Source organism: Mobula birostris, chromosome 1 (genome assembly GCF_030028105.1).
Source record: "Mobula birostris isolate sMobBir1 chromosome 1, sMobBir1.hap1, whole genome shotgun sequence".
Lineage (NCBI taxonomy): Eukaryota > Metazoa > Chordata > Chondrichthyes > Myliobatiformes > Myliobatidae > Mobula > Mobula birostris.
This window is the reverse complement of record NC_092370.1, coordinates 215,159,228-215,178,353: the sequence shown is the minus strand read 5'-3', so window position 1 is coordinate 215,178,353 and position 19,126 is coordinate 215,159,228. Positions and strand designations below refer to the sequence as shown.

Genomic DNA, 19,126 nt, shown 5'->3' with positions numbered 1-19,126 from the left:
ACTTGAAGTCAATGACTTTCTTAATGGTATCATTCTTTACGGTCTTGAGAGTACCTTTGTCGCAGTTAAACGCCATGTACTCTCTTTTTAGTGTTTAGGTGAAGTCCAACTTTATTGCACTCAATTTCCACTTTTGTCAGTAGCTGCTGTGCCTCCTCCATCTGTTCAGAGAGCAGGACTATGTCATCTGCAAAATCGAGATCTGTGAGCATAACTGGTCTGCCCTTTTGGTTCGTCCTGGTTTTATGGTAAAACCAAGCTTGTCATGATCTTTGGTAGCTTGACATAGAGCGTAATCAAGGACGATTATAAAGATGTAGGGTGCCAGAGTCTCTCCTTGCAGCACACCAGCTAGGAGCTCGAACACTGCTGTTTCTCCATCTGGTGATACAACTTTCACCATGGTTTTGGTATAGCTGGACTCTATTGCTCTCAGTAGATGGTCTGGCACTCCGTAAGCTTTCAGGATTTTCAGCATTTTACCTCAGTGAATGGAGTCAAAAGCTTTGTGAAAACCGATGAAAGTAAGCACGGCTGATAGTAACCTGCTGGGAAGCCCTCCAACGATCACGGAAGAAGAAGAGGACATACCCACGATACTAACGCAAGTCGACATCGATGATGGCTCATTCACTATTGAGGAACTGAAGAAGGCCAAATATGCACTCAAACAGGGCAGGAGCACTGAACCAGATGGGATACCACCAGACGTCCTGAAGAACTGCGACCTGGACGACGTCTTGCTGGACATATGTAATATGGCACTGATGAAAGGCGACAAACCAGAACAGTGGTCACTGTCAAACATTATCCCAGTCCCCAAGTCTGGATCCCTCACGAAGACAGATAACTACCGCGGTATGAGCTTGACCTGCATCTTAGCAAAGCTATACAATCGGATGATCTTGAACAGGATTCACACCGCCATTGACCCTAAGCTAAGATTCAACCGGAATGGTTTTCGGCAGAAGCGCACAACAGTAATGCAAATACTTGCTCTCTGTAGAATCATCGGGGAAGTCAAGAACAACAACCTACCAGTCGTGTAATGAGTAGATAATCCCCAAAGATGGTTCTTGACCGCACATATGAAACTGAGGTTGCTTTGAATGCCTCAAGAGGAATCCTTGGGGTCGGCAGGTTCACTAATTGGCTCTATTTCACCGTTCGGTTCTGGCCAGCACTGTATTGTTATGTGACCTGTTTTCTGTAGTTCTGTAGAGAAAGTTGAGAGGGTGAAGGTGTACTTGACTTACCAACTGTTAAATTGCATGAACTAATTCCATGCCATGAGTCAAGGGGAATTGCTGGGCAGCCTGTTTGCTAATTTATGCATCCCCAGTAATGTCTGTTCGGTTGGTAAGGTCGGATGAGATTGCTGGGTTTCGGATGTGTTGTGATGACGAGTGCTCACTGCCTGCAGAGCTTTGGTTCTTCCTGCGTTCCAGTGCCTCATCCTTTTTTTATTGAAAGTGCTCTACTAAGGGTCAGTCAGGACTGGTGCATCAAGTTAGGATGCCGCTTACTGCACATCCCCTTCCTCCCCTCCCCAAAGAATCTTAAATGCCCCTGACATCTTCTGTTTCCCCTAATAACCCTTAGGACATGTGACAGCCCCCACTGGGAATCACTGTAAACAGATACAGCACTTGTCACAAATGCTACTTGACTGACTCAGTTCTGTTGTGTTGTATTTGTTCCAATCTGGGACACCGGTGAGTAACCCAATCACAAACAAGAGAAAATCTGCAGATGCTGGAAATCGGAGCAACGTACACAAAATGCTGGAGCAACTCAGCAGGCCAGGTAGCATCTATGGAAAAGAGTACAGTTGATGTTTTGGTGCGAGACCATTTAGCAGGACTGGAGAAAAAATCTGAGGAGTAGATTTAAAAGGTGGAGAGAGTGGTGAAAGCAACGCAAGGTGATAGGTGAAACCTGGAGGGGGGAGGGATGAAGTAAAGAGCTGGGAGGTTCATTAGTGAAAGAGACAGAAGGCCATGGAAGAAAGAACAGGGGGGAAGGAGCACTAGAAGGAGGCGAAGGGTGGACAAGGAGACTGGGTGAGGAGGGAAAAGCGATTGGAAAATAGTGAAGGGGGAGGTGGGGGGACATTACTGGAAGTCTGAGAAATTGTTACTAGTCAGTAACTACCATGCTACTTGATCAGAATGATGAAGTTGTTACTTTGATTATTGAGAATAGATTGATAGGTCCAGCTTTTTGTGAATAGGATACAACTGAGTAATGTCTACATTTAGCTAGAATTCAGTGTTGTACCTCTATTAGAACTGTTTGGCTAGAGGTTCTATTAGTTCAGCAGTGCAGGTTTTTAGCTCTACAGCTGCAGGCAGTGGTCTCAGCCATTTCTTTGCCATCATATGAAGTTGATTGAGTTGGCTGAAGATGGGTTACTTGCGAAGAAATGGAGATGGATCAAGTATTTGGCTCGTCTGCCTCAATGTTGTTGTGAATGCATTGAATTTCTTTCACACTTGTGTAGGGCATTGTTGACACCAAGGCTCAGGATATTCTTGGAGTTGCCACCTTCTTCTCATGTTTGATGTTTACTTGTTCACCATCTTTCATGATTTAGATGTGGTAGGACATCAGAGCATTGATTGTGTTTGTTGTTTGTTAAATGGTTTAGCACCTGTCTAGTTTAGCATAATTGTGCAATCTTGTAGTTAATGTATTCTAATCCAAGTTTTGATTCTTTAACCATTGGTTAAATATAAGTAAATGAATTCTTGTAAACCAAAAGAATTGTAGATGCTAGAAATCTCAAATTAATGACAGAATATGCTGGAAAAACTGAGCAGACTAGGCAGCATCTGTGGAAGGAAAACATTTAACATTTCAGATCAGAGACCCTTCATCAGAATATTCTTTTACAGGTGTTCCTTGATGTAGCTTTTCAAGCATTGTCTGGTCTTTTGTATATTTACTTGCATCGTGTGAGTGTTCGAACTTTTTTTAAAAGTAGAAGTTATGCGTGTGCCTTTTCAGCAGTATCTGCCATGTAACTGCTGACAAATCAAGGATTTTCATCTGATCATTAGGTGGTCGAAAGATTGCAAATTTTTGGTATGTTTGAATTTTGAGGGGATTGGGCCTAGTGGAATTCTCTCCCAGGTCAGAAACAAACTGAGGTATCAGCCCAAATGCTATGACATCTGAGTAAGTCTGATATTGACTCTACGTACCGCTGCCATTTAGTACCTTCCATCAAAAGAGTAGGCATTTGGTCACTAATTTATACTATTTGTTTATCTTTAAGTGCTTTTTTCCATAAATATATCAACCAGACTTTCGCTGACAATTCTCTCAATTAATTGATTAATTGCCTAATTTGTGATGTCTAACTTTCTCCACTCTTGATATACTCTTTGTATGGAAAGAAAGGATTTTGAGCTATTCTCTTTAGTGAAGCCTCTATGTAATTCAAATCTACAAATCTCATCTGGGTACTTGGTTTTACTTTAGTTTTGGGCTACCTAATCCACATTGCAATGAATTGTTAATAAGATTTTTCTACTATAGAGCTGCATCAAGGTCTCCCAGAAGGCTCTTGGCAGTAAGAGTTAATGTAGTTTGGGCACTAATCCAACAGGTTCACATATTAGATACATTAAGAAATAGATTACTACACATGGAACATACCAATAGTTCTATTAAACTGAAGGGCATGTAGATGGAAGGTAAATCTTTGAAGCAAAAGCCACTTATTTCAAATTCTCGTCCCTCTCAATTTCTCTCCATTTTCATTTGAGTCTTTGAATATGTTGCTTTTCAAATTGCAGCTTTCTGTTTGGATCTTACGCCAATTGAAATGGCCAGGGATATCATGAGTAATATTCCTCTGACAGCATGGTGGTATGTTTCTCTCTTATATTTTCTTAAACTGCTTGAACACCACACAGTCTTACTTTAGTGATGCTTGCCTTAAGGTTGATTTTTATCTTGGTGCCATTCTCCTGCACTAACCCAATTTTTTAATATCTACAAATCTATTGCTTTTTGGCCTGAATTTATTAAGCCTCCACAACTGTCTTGGATATTGAAGTCTTATGATCCACCATTGCCTAGGTAGAATATTTTTTTCCTCCTTTTTCTAAATGACTGACCTCTTATTATGAGACTGACCACTAATTCAGTCACCACAGGCAAAGGAAACATAAATCAGCATTTTATTAAGAATTTGTGTGTTTTAATTAAGTCACCACTCATTTGTCATAATCTGAGAATAATACTACAGGGCCATAATCTCCATTCTAGGAATCAATTTCTTGAAGCTTTGCTATACTGTACTTTGCACATATATTCTTCCATAGTTAGGAAGACTAGACTTGTACAGTGCATTCTACCAAGCCCCTAATAATTTGAGCAAGACTTCTTTACAAACATTCTTGTGTTAAAGGTTAACACCTTCCTTATTTGCTATACTTATCTATTAACTTTCAGTGATTCATGTACAAGTACCCTGAGAATTCTCACTATTCCCTGGCTCTCCCCTGCCATCCCTGACTGTGCCATCTGACCGGAGGGATTTTTGATCCATCGGATGGACCGCACGGCGTCTTCGGGCAAGACGAGGGGAGGTAGTGTCTGCCTACTGATCAACACTGCATGGTGCTCGGACACAGTGGCACTGACAAGCTCCTGGAACACCTGTCGGTGAAGTGTTGTCCCTACTATCTGCCACGGGAATTCACCTCGCTCATACTGACAGTGGTCTACATTCCCCCCCAGGCGGACGTGGAGTGTGCTCTGAACATACTGTATGCCAATATCAGTGAACTTGAGACCAGGTATCCGGAGGCTTTGCTCATTACAGCCGGGGACTTTAACCAGGCCAACCTCAGAAAGGCGCTGCCAAAGTTATACCAACATGTCTCCAGCCCCACTGGAGGCCCGAATATACTTGACCACTGCTACACAGCAGTCAAGGATGCCTACTGTTCCGTCCCACGACCTCACTTCGGAAAATCAGACCATCAGGCCATACTCCTCCTCCCGGCTTACAAACAGAAACTGAAGCAGGAGGTCACGGTGTCAAAAGTAGTGTCGCGTTGGACGGAGGAAACGGATGAGGTCCCCCGTGACTGCTTTGAATTGGTGGTCTGGTTAGTATTCAAGGACTTGGCAGCTAACCTCGATGAGTATGCCTCAGCTGCCACGGACTTTGTTTGGAAATGCATGGAGGACTGTGTGTCTCGCAAGACGATCCGGGTATTCCCTAACTGGAAATCTTGGATGAATTATGAGGCCAAGTCCCTTTTAAAGGCTAGAGCTGCGGCTTTTAGGTCCGGGGACACCAGTCGCTACATGAAATCCAGGCGTGAACTCCGGAAAGCCATTAAGGGCGCCAAGAGGCGATATCGAGCCAAGTTGGAAGCCCAGGCTAACTAAAGGGATGCCAGTAGACTATGGCAGGGTCTAAATGAGATCACTGGGTGCAAAGAAAGGGCTGGGAAAATCAATAACTGTGGCGCTTCTCTTCCTGACGAACTTAACGTATTCTACACAAGATTCGAACAGAAGAGGAACGTCCTGCTCCCTCCGGATGAACTGGACCTGGTGGCATTGAGATTCATCACCGAGGAGGACGTTAGAAGGGCCTTCCTGAAGATAAATCCAAGGAAGGCGACGGGCCCAGATGGTGTCCCAGGGCGGGTTTTCCAGGCCTGTGCAAGCGAGCTAGCTGGAGTGTTTGCTGACATCTTCAACTGCTCCGTGCTTCAGTCTAAGATCCCCTTGTATTTTAAGAAGGCAACGATAATCCCAGTGCTGAAGAAGAGCAAGGTGGCATGCCTGAATGACTTTCGACCTGTGGCTCTGACATCAATTACTATGAAGTGCTTCAAGAGATTGGTTATGGCACACATCAACCACAGCCTACAGGTCAACCTCGACGCTTTGCAATTCGCCTACCGGAGCAACAGGTCAACGGCAGATGCCATCTCTCTGGCCCTACATTCCTCCTTAGAACACCTGGAGAATAAAGACGCATACGTAAGACTCCTTTTCATTGACTACAGCTCTACTTTTAATACCATCATTTCAAATAAACTGATTCCAAAGCTCCGGAACCTAGGCCATAGCACTCAGATCTGCAGCTGGATCTTCAACTTCCTCACAGACAGGACCCAGGCTGTAAAAATAGGGGACAAGCTCTCCTCTACAATCACTCTGAGCACCGGTGCCCCACAAGGCTGTGTACTCAGCCCCCTGCTGTACTCACTGTACACCCATGATTGTGTAGCCAAGTTTCCATCAAACTCAATATATAAGTTTGCTGATGACACAACAATTGTAGGCCATATCTCGGGTAATAATGAGTTTGAATACAGAGAGGAAATTAAGAACCTGGTGGCATGGTGTGAAGACAATAACCTATCCCTCAACGTCAACAAGACGAAGGAATTGGTTGTTGACTTCAGAAGGAGTAGCGGACCACACGACCCAATTTACATCGGTGGTGCGTAAGTGGAACAGGTCAAAAGGTTTAAGTTTCTCAGGGTCAATATCACAAATGACCTGACTTGGTCCAACCAAGCAGAAGGCCCACCAGCGCCTTTACTTCCTGAGAAAACTAAAGAAGTTTAGCTTGTCCCCTAAAACCCTCACTAATTTTTATAGATGCACCGTAGAAAGCATTCTTCTAGGGTGCATCACAACCTGGTATGGAAGTTGTCCTGTCCAAGACCGAAAGAAACTGCAGAAGGTCATGAACACAGCGCAGCACATCACACAAACCAATCTTCTGTCCTTGGACTCACTTTACACTGCACGCTGTCAGAGCAGTGCTACTAGGATAATCAAGGACACGACCCACCCAGCCGACACACTTTTCGTCTCTCTTCCCTCCGGGAGAAGGCTCAGGAGCTTGAAGACTCGTATGGCCAGATTTGGGAACAGCTTCTTTCCAACTGTGATCAGACAGCTGAACGGATCCTGACCCGGATCTGGGCCGTACCCTCCAAATATCCGGACCTGCCTCTCAGATTTTTTGCACTACCTTACTTCCCATTTTTCTATTTTCTATTTATGATTTATAATTTAAATTTTTAATATTTACTAATTTTTACTATTTTTAATATTTGATATTTGTAATCCAGGGAGCAGGAAGCGCAGAATCACATATGGCTGTGATGATTGTACATTCTAGTATCAATTGTTTGGTGACAATAAAGTATAAAGTATTAAAAAAAATAAACTCCTTTTCTATTTTTTTCTATTAAACGATGAACTCAGATTTTTCCAAATTTTTCCACATTTTCCTCCATCTACTATACCCTTGCCTATTTATTTTACTGATCTATATGGCTCTGTAACATCAGCAAACTTGGATGTGGTGTTTGATGCCCACATTCATTCAGATGATTGATGTAGATTATAAAGAATGAAGGTTCCAGGTGACAGTATCCAGTCAGAGCTCCCTAACCCAAAAATGATCCGTTTCCTGTGTCTTCCACAAGATAATCCTCAAGTGCCTTGTTGCAGTCTTTCAACCCAAAATATTGGTAATTCCTTCCCCTTTTCTCTTTCCCATATCCCCCCCCAAAACCCACAGATGCTGTGTGACCCACTGAATTCCTCCAGCAACTGCAGTCTCATGTGTTCAATCTATTGTAACTCTGTACACTCTAATTTTGTTTGAATCTTTTGATGGATCTTTTTTAAAATCAAAGACCTTCTGAAATTCCAATACACAGCACTAACTGTTTTGCCTTTGTCTATTCTGCTAGATAAAACTTCAAAACTGGTTGCTCTACAACGTTGTTTATTCTCTCCTTCCATTGTTAGTGTCTTCCAATTTAGAAGAAATGCCCTTATTTGATTTTACACTTTTAACTGTTTGATTATTTCCAGCATGCAGCTGGTTTTGGGAAGTGCTCATTTAGTATAAAAGGACAGGGCATCATATAGCATTATAGCATCGGTCAAATAATTATATTAATTATTAAGTATATAAAGTAAGTTTTTTTTCAATTAATAACAAAAGTCTTTGGACGAATCTATTAGTTATGATTAAAATTAAAACATAATGTGGATGGTGGGTAGGGAAGAGAAGAGAGGGCAGCAAAGCTTAATTTTATTCAACTGGAATGAGAGTGACTTCCCTTTATATCAAGGCTGCACTTCTTCATGAGGAAAGAAGCCCAAGTAACATTTTATTTTGGTGTAAATCAGAGAGCAACCAACTTCCATTTATTTATAACAAAATGTTCCAAAGCACTTCACCTGAGCATAATCCAACAAAAACTTGCTATGCAGCTATATGAAGGAATATTGGGGAAAGTTGCCAAAATAGCATTCTAAAGAAGGAAAGAGAGGAAAAATAGTTTGCAGAGGAAATTCCAGAGTTCCACACTTTCTCCTCTGTGATTGTGTTTAAAATTTGGAAGCCGAACTAGTCGGACTCTGGTTGAAGATGGTTCCAAAAGCTTCAGACATATTCTTCTCACTTCTCCTCATAGCTACCATCATTGAGGATGGAAGCATTTAAAGAGTTGTCTTCCCTGTTCACATGTTTATCAATGTTTGCAAATAGATGAGGCAAGTTTGCTGGAGCTCAGAAGAATGAGAAAGGTTATCTTCATCATGTGGGCTGCAGTAGTTCACCACCATATTCCACCTCATTTAGAAGGCATTAAATCCTTACCTTCTCAGTCATACATAATTTTTTGATACAGGTGTACAAGGTAATTGTATTTCCATAAGGGCAAGGTTATTAATTCTCTGAAACGACTGAGAATCCATTTCGGGTATCTCTTTATTGTAAATTACTTCCACCCATTCACCTGCAAAGCTATCTTTTGTTCTGCTAAAAATCATGTCTCAGGATCTACATATTGCAGTTGGATAGATTATTTTCATTGGAAAAATTGTGCTGCTGGTTTTTTTTTTTGAAGTGGTACTTTGATCAGTTCTGTTTTATATCAGATTTATGGAAATCCAGAGCCATTTCTAACAATTGCTGCTCATGAACAGGGCATTGATTTCATGTCTAATTGCTTTAGTGATTTAAAAGCTCAATAAATGGCTGAAAACATCCAGACTGAACTTAGTTAACAGGAATCAGCACATTTTAGCACAGTGGATTTTGGTTTATTGGGACACATCAGGAGCAGTACATTTTGGCCCAATTAAGTAGCTGCCCCAATTAGCCAAAGTTTCATGGAAATAGTTGAAAAGGTAGAAAAAAGACAAACTAAATAACACATGATGTATTTAAATGATATACAGAACAAACTGGAGCACTACCAATAGTACCACAGTACTATAAAACTTTATTAGTTCCTAATAGTTACACTGGACAGCAAATATTTTCGGAAGTGTTGCTCCCTCAGAATTTTTTTTGTTTATGATAGAACGCTTGAAGCCAAACACAAATATAACTTCAGACTACTTGTATCACATATGAATTGGAGAAACAAGAAATTAACATTTTTTGAATATAATGTGTCTTAATTGCATAACAGTGCTGACGCTTTGCAGTAGTTCAACTAAGCTAAAAATGTTAATGATTTTCATTTATACTGTGTGTCTGAGGCTTCTCACTTAGATGCAACTATAATCAGCCAGCATTGATGGATTCAGTTGCCCTAAAGCCATTTCTCCATGACCTCAAAGCCCTGGTGAAACCTTTTACCATGCTTGTCACTGACAGTGTCAAGATTTGCAGGGAACATATAGAACATAGAATAGTACAGCACAGTACAGGACCTTTGGCCCACATTGTTGTGCTGACCCACAAACCCTGCCTCCCATATAAGCCCCCCACCTTAAATTCCTCCATATACCTGTCTAGTAGTCTCTTAAATTTCACTAGTGTATCTGCCTCCAACACTGACTCAGGAAGTGCATTCCATGCACCAACCACTCTCTGAGTAAAAAAACCTTCCTCTAATATCCCCCTTGAACTTCTCACCCCTTACCTTAAAGCCATGTCCCCTTGTATTGAGCAGTGGTGCCCCGGGGAAGAGGCGCTGGCTGTCTACTCTATCTATTCCTCTTAATATCTTGTATAGCTCTATCATGTCTCCTCTCATCCTCCTTCTCTCCAAAGAGTAAAGCTCTAGCTCCCTTAATCTCTGATCATAATGCATACTATCTAAACCAGGCAGCATCCTGGTAAATCTCCTCTGTACCCTTTCCAATGCTTCCACACCCTTCCTATAGTGAGGCGACTGGAACTGGACACAGTACTCCAAGTGTGGCCTAACCAGAGTTTTATAGAGCAGCATCATTACCTCGCGACTCTTAAACTCTGTCCCTCGACTTATGAAGGCTAACACCCCATAAGCTATCTTAACTACCCTATCTACCTGTGAGGCAACTTTCAGGGATCTGTGGACATGTACCCCCAGATCCCTCTGCTCCTCCGCGCTATCAAGTATCCTGCCATTTACTTTGTACTCTGCCTTGGAGTTTGCCCTTCCACAGTGTACCACCTCACACTTCTCTGGGTTGAACTCCATCTGCCACTTCTCAGCCCACTTCTGCAACCTATCAATGTCTCTCTGCAATCTTCGACAATCCTCTACACTATCTACAACACCACCAACCTTTGTGTTGTCTGCAAACTTGCCAACCCACCCTTCTACCCCCACATCCAGGTCATTAATAAAAATCACGAAAAGTAGAGGTACCAGAACGGATCCTTGTGGGACACCACTGGTCACAACCCTCCAATCTGAATGTACTCCCTCCACCACAACCCTCTGCCTTCTGCAGGCAAGCCAATTCTGAATCCACCTGGCCAAACTTCCCTGGATCCCATGCCATGGAAGAAGTCTAAATGGGAATGCAGAAAATGAAGTTTTAGTGACATGTTGCACTTCATAGTTTTGTATGCTTGAAGCATGTTGTCAACCAGCTTCATGTAGTTTGGTGCTCTGTAGTTGCCAAGAAAATTTTCAACGGCATCCTTGAATACCTTCTATGCAATTTTCTCCAGTCCCACTAGAAGTTCTTCGAATTGATGTCTTTGATTATTTTAAAACCGCAAACACGAGGAATTCTGCAGATGCTGGGAATTCAAGACGAAGGGTCTCGGCCCGAAACGTCGACTGTACCTCTTCCTAAAGATGCTGCCTGGCCTGCTGCGTTCACCAGCAACTTTGATGTGTGTTCTTTGATGATTTGTTTGATTTGTGGACCAACAAAAATGGCTTCCTTAATCTTGCCATCAGTTATTCTTACTTGAATTATGAATTGAAATAAATGGTGCGTAATAGGGTAATTTCATGGTGATTTTCATGATCAGCAGCCCAAAATCCATAAGGCACACCCAAAGGTATTCAGGAAGCAAAATCTTTGTTGTCCAGTGTTATCGACAGAGCAGTTCATCCGGTGTACATGATGACTACTAGACAGGTATATGGAGGAATTTAAGGTGGGGGGGTTATATGGGAAGCAGGGTTTGAGGGTCGGCACAACATTGTGGACTGAAGGGCCTGTACTGTGCTGTACTATTCAATGTTCTATGAACAAATTCAGTGCAGACAGCAAGTGCTGATAATGGACTGCCTTCATACAATGCAATGATTGTTGATTCCTTCAAGTTTTTCATAGTTTCGAACTTGTTGAAATAGTCTCATTTTCACTCCTGGGTGTTTCTGGCACGATCAAGCCTGAATGCTTGAAACTGCAGTGAAGAAAACAGTATGTAATTGTCTTACTGCTTATTTCTCACTAACTATCAGTGACAAAAATCACTGTTTTTTGAACACAAATACATGCAACTAATGTTATTTAAAAACTGTTCACTCAAAGCATGGTATGGCATTAAATGCCACGCAAGTGCTCATGACTAATGCTACTTACAATTCGTTTGGCAACAATCTCCTGTCGCAATTAAGCGGCAGTGTTCCAAATGAACAAAAGGAATCCTGGCAATTTTCTCAATTTAGTTTTTGTTTTTTAAGATTTGCCCCAAATAAACAACTCCCCCGATTAACCAATGGTCCAATTAACCAGAATCCATTGTATTTGGTGAATGAAGGATATTGTCATTGTTTGGTAGAATTCTCAAATAGGGTTGCCCGTGAGTTTTTTAGTCTGCTATTATTAGCTCAACTTAAGAATGTTCTTTCACCCTTTTTTTATATTTACAGAAGACAAAGGATGAAGTGAGAATTTGCAGTACCTCCCATTCTTCATTTATGCTACCTGATTTTGTAGGGGCAGCCAGATGATCTGCTCTCAACTTTTTAAAGTGCATTCTGAAACACCATCTCTATACCTCCTAGCATGACATTTCTGCTGTTGATATGTGGGATCTGCTTCCAGTGTTCCAAAGCTGGCTAAAAGGAAACTAAATACAAGAGTGACTGCTTATTTATTTTAACTTGTTCTCCCCAGAGGAGGATGTTTTAGAAATGTTATTATTTCTTTAGTCTGTGACTGTGATTTGAAACCTCAGCAAAATTGAAAGTTATCTAGACCAGGCATTCCCAACCTGAGGTCCCATAATCTTTTTAGGCATTAGAAAACCAATTGTCAATGCAATATTTTAGTAATGTCTTTAGTTGGAAGTGATCATGGTAGTTGGCTGTTAATTTTACAAAACTGCATGTACCAAAATTGATATCAATTAAGTATTCAATAACTTTTTCAGGACATACACAGGCATTGAATCGTCAGGGTATTTGGAAAACCAGACGGGTTTTCTTCCTCACACCACAGGTTATGATGAATGATCTTTCTCGAGGAGCTTGTCCAGCTGCTAATGTAAAGTGTTTGGTGGTTGATGAAGCACACAAGGCACTAGGAAATCATGCATATTGCCAGGTACAGTATGATTACAGATATGTATGTAGCTACTTTGCTACTTGATACTGGCATGATTTAATATTTTTAATAACTTTCACTTTTTTTTCTGTTGAAGGTGATTAAGGAGCTATGCAACCATACACTTCAGTTCCGTATTCTGGCTTTGACTGCCACTCCAGGTGGGGATGTAAAGGTTAGTTACTTGCACAATTGGTGCCAGGTATAAATTAATTAGAGTTCATGCTTTTCCAAAGACCGGGTACACAAAGGGAGAAATCATAGCATAAGGATGATGAAAGTACAATCGCTGTCGAGATGAAGAATACCCATATGTTTAATTTTAGCAACTTTGCAGTTTTTGTCCTTGAGTATTTATTGGGATTTGGCTGTTCATGAATTCAACCTCTGGAATGCTTCTCTTTGCATGTTGTATTAGAAATCGTCAAGTCTATAAATATCTTTATGGACTATGGTTTATGACAATGCAAGTCAGCCATGGTAGAGGTGAGGATGGTTATATATACCGTTGCCAAAGTTTTCATGGTATATTCTTATAGGGAGCTACAAAGATGAATTTTCATATTTTTCGTCCCTGCTATGGGAGGACATCCTGAGATATTTTAACTTGATTTATTTTAAGGCAGTGTTTTATGTAATTATGTGACTAAAGCGCCTTTGTTATGTTCTGCTATTTTAGGTGATAGATTTTAATGAATGTTAAATTCATGTTAATATTTGGTTTTATTGTGATTAGGCTTTTAATTTACTTCTCCAAAATTAAGTATTGAAACTGTTTTCTGCAGGGTCAAACTACTCAAAGATCAGAGAGAGACTGAGTGAGCTTTGGGCAGTTCTAAGCTAACAGTTCCAAATTCAGTGGCAATCTTTGAAAATGAACCTAATCAATGTCAGCAATGAACCATGTCCATTACGATAGTAAAATATGAGGATTTGCTACGAGCAGAATCCTGAAAAGCTAGGTTTAAAACAAACCAGCTTCTTGGTCTTGAGCGCAAACAACAGGAATTCTGCAGATGCTGGAGATTCAAGCAACACACATAAAAGTTGCTGGTGAACGCAGCAGGCCAGGCAGCACCTCGAGGAAGAGGTGCAGTCGACGTTTCAGGTCTCGGCCTGAAACGTCGACTGCACCTCTTCCTCGAGATGCTGCCTGGCCTGCTGCGTTCACCAGCAACTTTTATGTGTGTTTCTTGGTCTTGAGGATATCTTTGAAAGGATCCTTCTGCTTCTAACTGGCTGTGTGAAACCCAAGTTGAGAGTATGAAGTGTGAGTACGCAACTTTTAGTAGGAAGCAGATCAAGTGAATTGGCTGCCTGTGAAGATGCAGAAATGTATTATGTATTAGAGTCAGTCAAACCTACTCTTTCTTTTTCAATCTTTTTATTAATTTCAAAATATAGAAACAAAACATAGCAATAATACAGATAATATGAGATGTATTGTTACATTTAAAAAAAGAGTAATTGCAAAACCAAATAGTGGAAATTACCAAAACTCCCATAGATGTAGAACTGATCACGGATAATATAAAGCAAAAAAAGGAAAAAAGACAAAAAAAGAGAAAAAAAAACCCATCCCAAAAGAAAAAAAAACAACTAAACTAAACTAAAAGACTTGGGCAAAACTAACAACTTAAAAATGGAAAAGAAGAAAACCTCAGCGTCGACGATTCCATTCCCCTCCAACAACAGTACAGAGAAATAAAACAAGTTTGGAAATGATCAAATTACATCAAATGAAAATGCTGAATAAATGGCCTCCAAATTTTTTCAAACTTAATAGAAGGGTCATAAACTGCACTTCTAATTTTCTCCAAATTCAGACACACCATAGTTTGTGAAAACCAATGAGATACTGTAGGAGGGTTGATCTCTTTCCAATTCAACAAAATGGACCTTCTAGCTATTAAAGTAAGAAATGCAATCATCCTTTGTGATGAAGAGGTTAAATTATTTGAGTCTATCATTGGTAGTCCAAAGATAGCAGTAATTGGATGAGGTTGTAAGTCTATATTTAGGACCGTTGAAATAATATCAAAAATATCTTTCCAATATTTCTCCAACAAGGGACATGACCAAAACATGTGAGTTAGAGAAGCAATCTCAGACTGGCATCTGTCACATATTGGATTAATATAAGAGTAATAACGAGATAGTTTATCTTTGGACATATGAACCCTGTGAACTACTTTAAACTGTATCAACCTACGCTTAGCACATACAGAGGATGAATTCACCAACTGAAGAATTTTTTCCCATTTTTCAGTCGGTATATTAATCTCAAGTTCTCTTTCTCAGTCAGCTTTAATTTTATTAGAGGCATCAGGACATAAATTCATAATTATATTATATACAATTGCTATTACACCTTTCTGAGAAAGATTTAAGTCTAAGATTTTTTCCAAAGTGTCCATTGGATATGGGTGTGGAAAATTAGGAGAGACAGTAATTAAAAAGTTTCTAATCTGTAAATATCTAAAAAAGTGAGATCTGGGTAAGTTATATTTATTAGAGAGTTGATCAAAAGACATAAAACAGTTATCCAAGAATAAATCGCGAAAAGATATTATACCTTTGGTTTTCCAATCAAAGTAAGCTTGATCCATCATGGAAGGTTGAAAAAGAAAATTTGATATAATGGAACTTGCTAGAATGAATTGATTAAACCCAAAAAATCTTCGGAATTGAAACCATATACGTAAAGTATGCTTAACTATTGGGTTATTCATTTGTTTATCTGATTTAAAAGAAGTAAAAGGAAGTAAAGTTCCTAAAACCGAACCCAAGGAAAACCCTTGTAATGAATTAGATTCAAGATTTACCCAATGAGGGTTTAAAGATGCGTCCAAATCTTGTAGCCAAAATTTTAAATATCGAATATTAATTGCCCAATAATAGAATCTAAAATTTGGGAGGGCAAGTCCCCCCTCCTTCTTGGATTTCTGTAAATATCTTTTACCTAACCTAGGATTTTTATTCTGCCAAATATATGAGGAAATTTTTGAATCTACGTTATCAAAAAAAGATTTTGGGATAAAAATTGGAACCGATTGAAATATATACAAAAATTTAGGCAAAATGATCATCTTAATAGCATTAATCCGACCAATCAAAGACAAAGAGATTGGGGACCATTTGGTAAATAAAAGTTTCATCTGATCAATTAAAGGTAAAAAATTAGCTTTAAATAAATCTTTATATTTTTTGGTAATTGTTATCCCTAAGTATATAAATGAATCAGTAACCAATTTAAATGGTAAATGTCCATAAATAGGTACATGCTTATTTAAAGGGAATAATTCACTCTTACTAAGATTCAATTTGTAACCAGAAAAGTTACTAAATTGAGCTAACAGATCTAAGATAGCAGGAATTGACTTCTCCGGGTTAGAGATATATAACAACAAATCATCTGCATATAATGATAGTTTATGTATTTCATTTCCACGGGTAATACCAACAATATTTGGCGAGTCACGGATAGCAATTGCTAAAGGTTCAAGAGCAATATTAAATAGTAAAGGACTAAGAGGGCAACCTTGCCTAGTACCGCGAAAAAGACGAGAAAAAGGAGATCTATAATTATTTGTACAGACCGAGGCTACCGGGGAGTAATATAACAATTTAATCCAAGATATAAATGTCAAATTAAAATTAAATTTCTCAAGAACATTAAATAAATAAGGCCATTCAACTCTGTCAAAGGCTTTCTCAACATCTAATGAGATAATACATTCCGGGGTAGTAAGTGAGGGGGTATAAACAATATTCATTAACCTCCTAATATTGAAAGATGAATAGCGATTTTTAATAAATTCGGTTTGATCCATGGAAATAATTTGAGGTAACACCTTCTCCAGTCTAGTAGCTAGAATTTTTGAAAAAATTTTTGAATCTACATTCAGAAGAGATATCGGTCTGTAAGATGCACAATCCGTAGGATCTTTATTCTTTTTAAGAATTAAGGAAATAGAGGCTTCATAAAACGATTGTGGTAATTTACCTAAACTAATTGCTTCCTTAAATATTCTAGACAACTTAGAAGAAAGAATGGAGGAAAAAAATTTAAAAAGTTCCACTGTAAACCCATCGGGACCGGGTGCTTTACCGGAATTTAATGATGAGATTGCAGTTATTATTTCTTCCTCTGAAATGGAAGTTTCTAATGATAGGCAATCTTCGGGAGATAGTTTCGGAAAACTCAATTTACTTAAAAAATCATGCATGAAATTAGAATCATGAGGAAAATCAGAATGATATAAAGAGGTATAAAATTCTTGAAAGGTTTGGTTTATCCCAACATGATCAACTGAAAGTATCATCCTGTTTGCGGATCTTAGTAATTTGACGTTTAATGGAATCAAATTTCAATTGGTTAGCCAGTAATTTACCCGATTTATCACTATGAATATAAAAATCACTTCTAGTTCTCATTAATTGATTTTCGATCAAGGATGTTAATAATAAGCTATGTTCCAATTGGGGTTCAACTCTGTGTTTGTACAGCTCCTTGCTAGGAGAAATAGCATATTTTTTATCAACTGCTTTAATTTTATCAACCAGTAGAAGTATTTCATTGTTAATACGTCTTTTCAAACCGGCCGAATAGGAAATAATCTGACCACGGATATAAGCTTTAAAGGCGTCCCAAACAGTTCCGTTGGAAACTTCATCCGTAGTATTAGTTGAAAAGGAGAAATCAATCTGCTCCTTTATAAATTTGACAAAGTCCTGATCTTGAAGCAAAATAGGGTTAAATCGCCATTGTCTGGTAGTACAAAAGGTATCCATTAACTTGATGGAAAGTTTCAATGGAGCATGATCTGAAATAGCAATAATGTCATAATTACAATCAACTACATATGGAATCAAACGAGAGTCAATCAGGAAATAATCAATTCGGGAAAAAGAACGGTGAACATGTGAAAAAAAGGAGAATTCCTTATCATTTGGATGTAGAAATCTCCAAATTTCTGAAATCCCAGCATCCAACATAAAAGAGTTGATAATAGTAGCCGACTTATTCGGTAAAGCCGGACTACTTGTGGATCTATCCAACATGGGATTCAAACATAAATTAAAATCACCGCCCATTATCAACATATACTCGTTTAAATTAGGAAGGGAAGTAAGTAAATGTTTAAAGAATTCAGGATAATCCACATTCGGAGCATAAACATTAACCATAGCGACCTTTTTATTAAAAGGTACCCCCGTAATTAACAGAAATCTGCCATTAGGATCTGAAATGATGTCTTGATGAATGAATGTAATTGAGGGATCAATAAAAATTGAAACGCCTTTAATTTTGGCTTGAGCATTTGAGTGGTATTGTTTGTCTTTCCAAAACTTAAAGAAGCGTTCGTTGACTGTCCTCTTTCCTTACATGAGTCTCTTGAGCAAAGATAATATGAACATTCAGTCTTTGGAATATTTTGAAAATCTTTTTCCGTTTTATTGGATGGTTTAAACCATTTGTATTCCAAGAGACAAAATTAATAGAATGAGCCATAACTAAAAATTAACCCTTTGGTGAGTAAGGGGTTAACCATAATGTGAGCTCATGAAATCGGAAGAGGAATACATGATTAGAGAGGAACCAGAAATCTCGACACTGGGGACATCTTTGTAGTTCTGAATCAGCCCAATAGAAAAAATTAAAAAAGAAAAAGACCACCCCCTCCCCCAACCCCAAGTAGAAACCCGAACTGAGCCAGAGAAGGCTGAAGAAAGCGCTAACTAATACTAACTTTAACCCCATTTCTGCAGGGGGCAACTCCAAAAATATATGTTAGATAAGTGACCTCCCAAAGTCTAATATGTGAAAAATAAACAGTATTGTAAATTAGTCTCCATAGTAAAAATTACTAAAATATATAAAATAAAAGAAACCAGTATCAGTGCATATAATTAGTTAATTATAAACGAGTAAATAAAAAAAAACGCTTCCAAAATAAGAAAAATGGATTATGGGAAGCAGCATAAGAACATGGCGTCCCGAAAAAAAAATAAAAATTATAGAAAAAGAAAGACAAGTCGCCATTTTAATTATGCGAAAATCAAAAATAGGAAGCATATAACTACAAATGACCGTCGGATCGGATCATTAGTAATAACAAAAAAAGATAGATTAAAACAAGTTAACTAAGGGAAAGTGATGTTATTCACAGAAGATAAATATTCTATAGAATAATCTATAATATAAGTTATATAATATAATATATAATATGTTATAGAATAATCACTATAGTAATAAACAAAGAACAAAAATCTTAAACTTATAAAAAACCTTCATCGCACAGTAGTAGAAGGTTTATTTTGA

General features: G+C 38.8%; 2 protein-coding genes across 5 annotated transcripts in view; one reads left to right on the top strand and one right to left on the bottom strand.

Moving 5' to 3' along the window:
* fancm (FA complementation group M) overlaps nucleotides 1–19,126 on the top strand; it is a 141,617-nt gene that overhangs the window by 6,079 nt on the left and 116,412 nt on the right. For all 4 annotated transcript variants that reach the window (XM_072270954.1, XM_072270945.1, XM_072270963.1 and 1 more), the window contains exons 2-3: nucleotides 12,629–12,801; nucleotides 12,899–12,976. In XM_072270954.1, the coding sequence (XP_072127055.1) occupies nucleotides 12,629–12,801; nucleotides 12,899–12,976 (251 nt within the window). The remainder of the gene's footprint in view (nucleotides 1–12,628; nucleotides 12,802–12,898; nucleotides 12,977–19,126) is intronic.
* soul3 (heme-binding protein soul3) overlaps nucleotides 14,233–19,126 on the bottom strand; it is a 29,652-nt gene continuing 24,758 nt past the window's right edge. Inside the window, exon 6 of the mRNA XM_072271006.1 lies at nucleotides 14,233–17,627. Coding sequence (XP_072127107.1) covers nucleotides 17,558–17,627 — 70 coding nt within the window. The 3' untranslated portion in view covers nucleotides 14,233–17,557. The remainder of the gene's footprint in view (nucleotides 17,628–19,126) is intronic.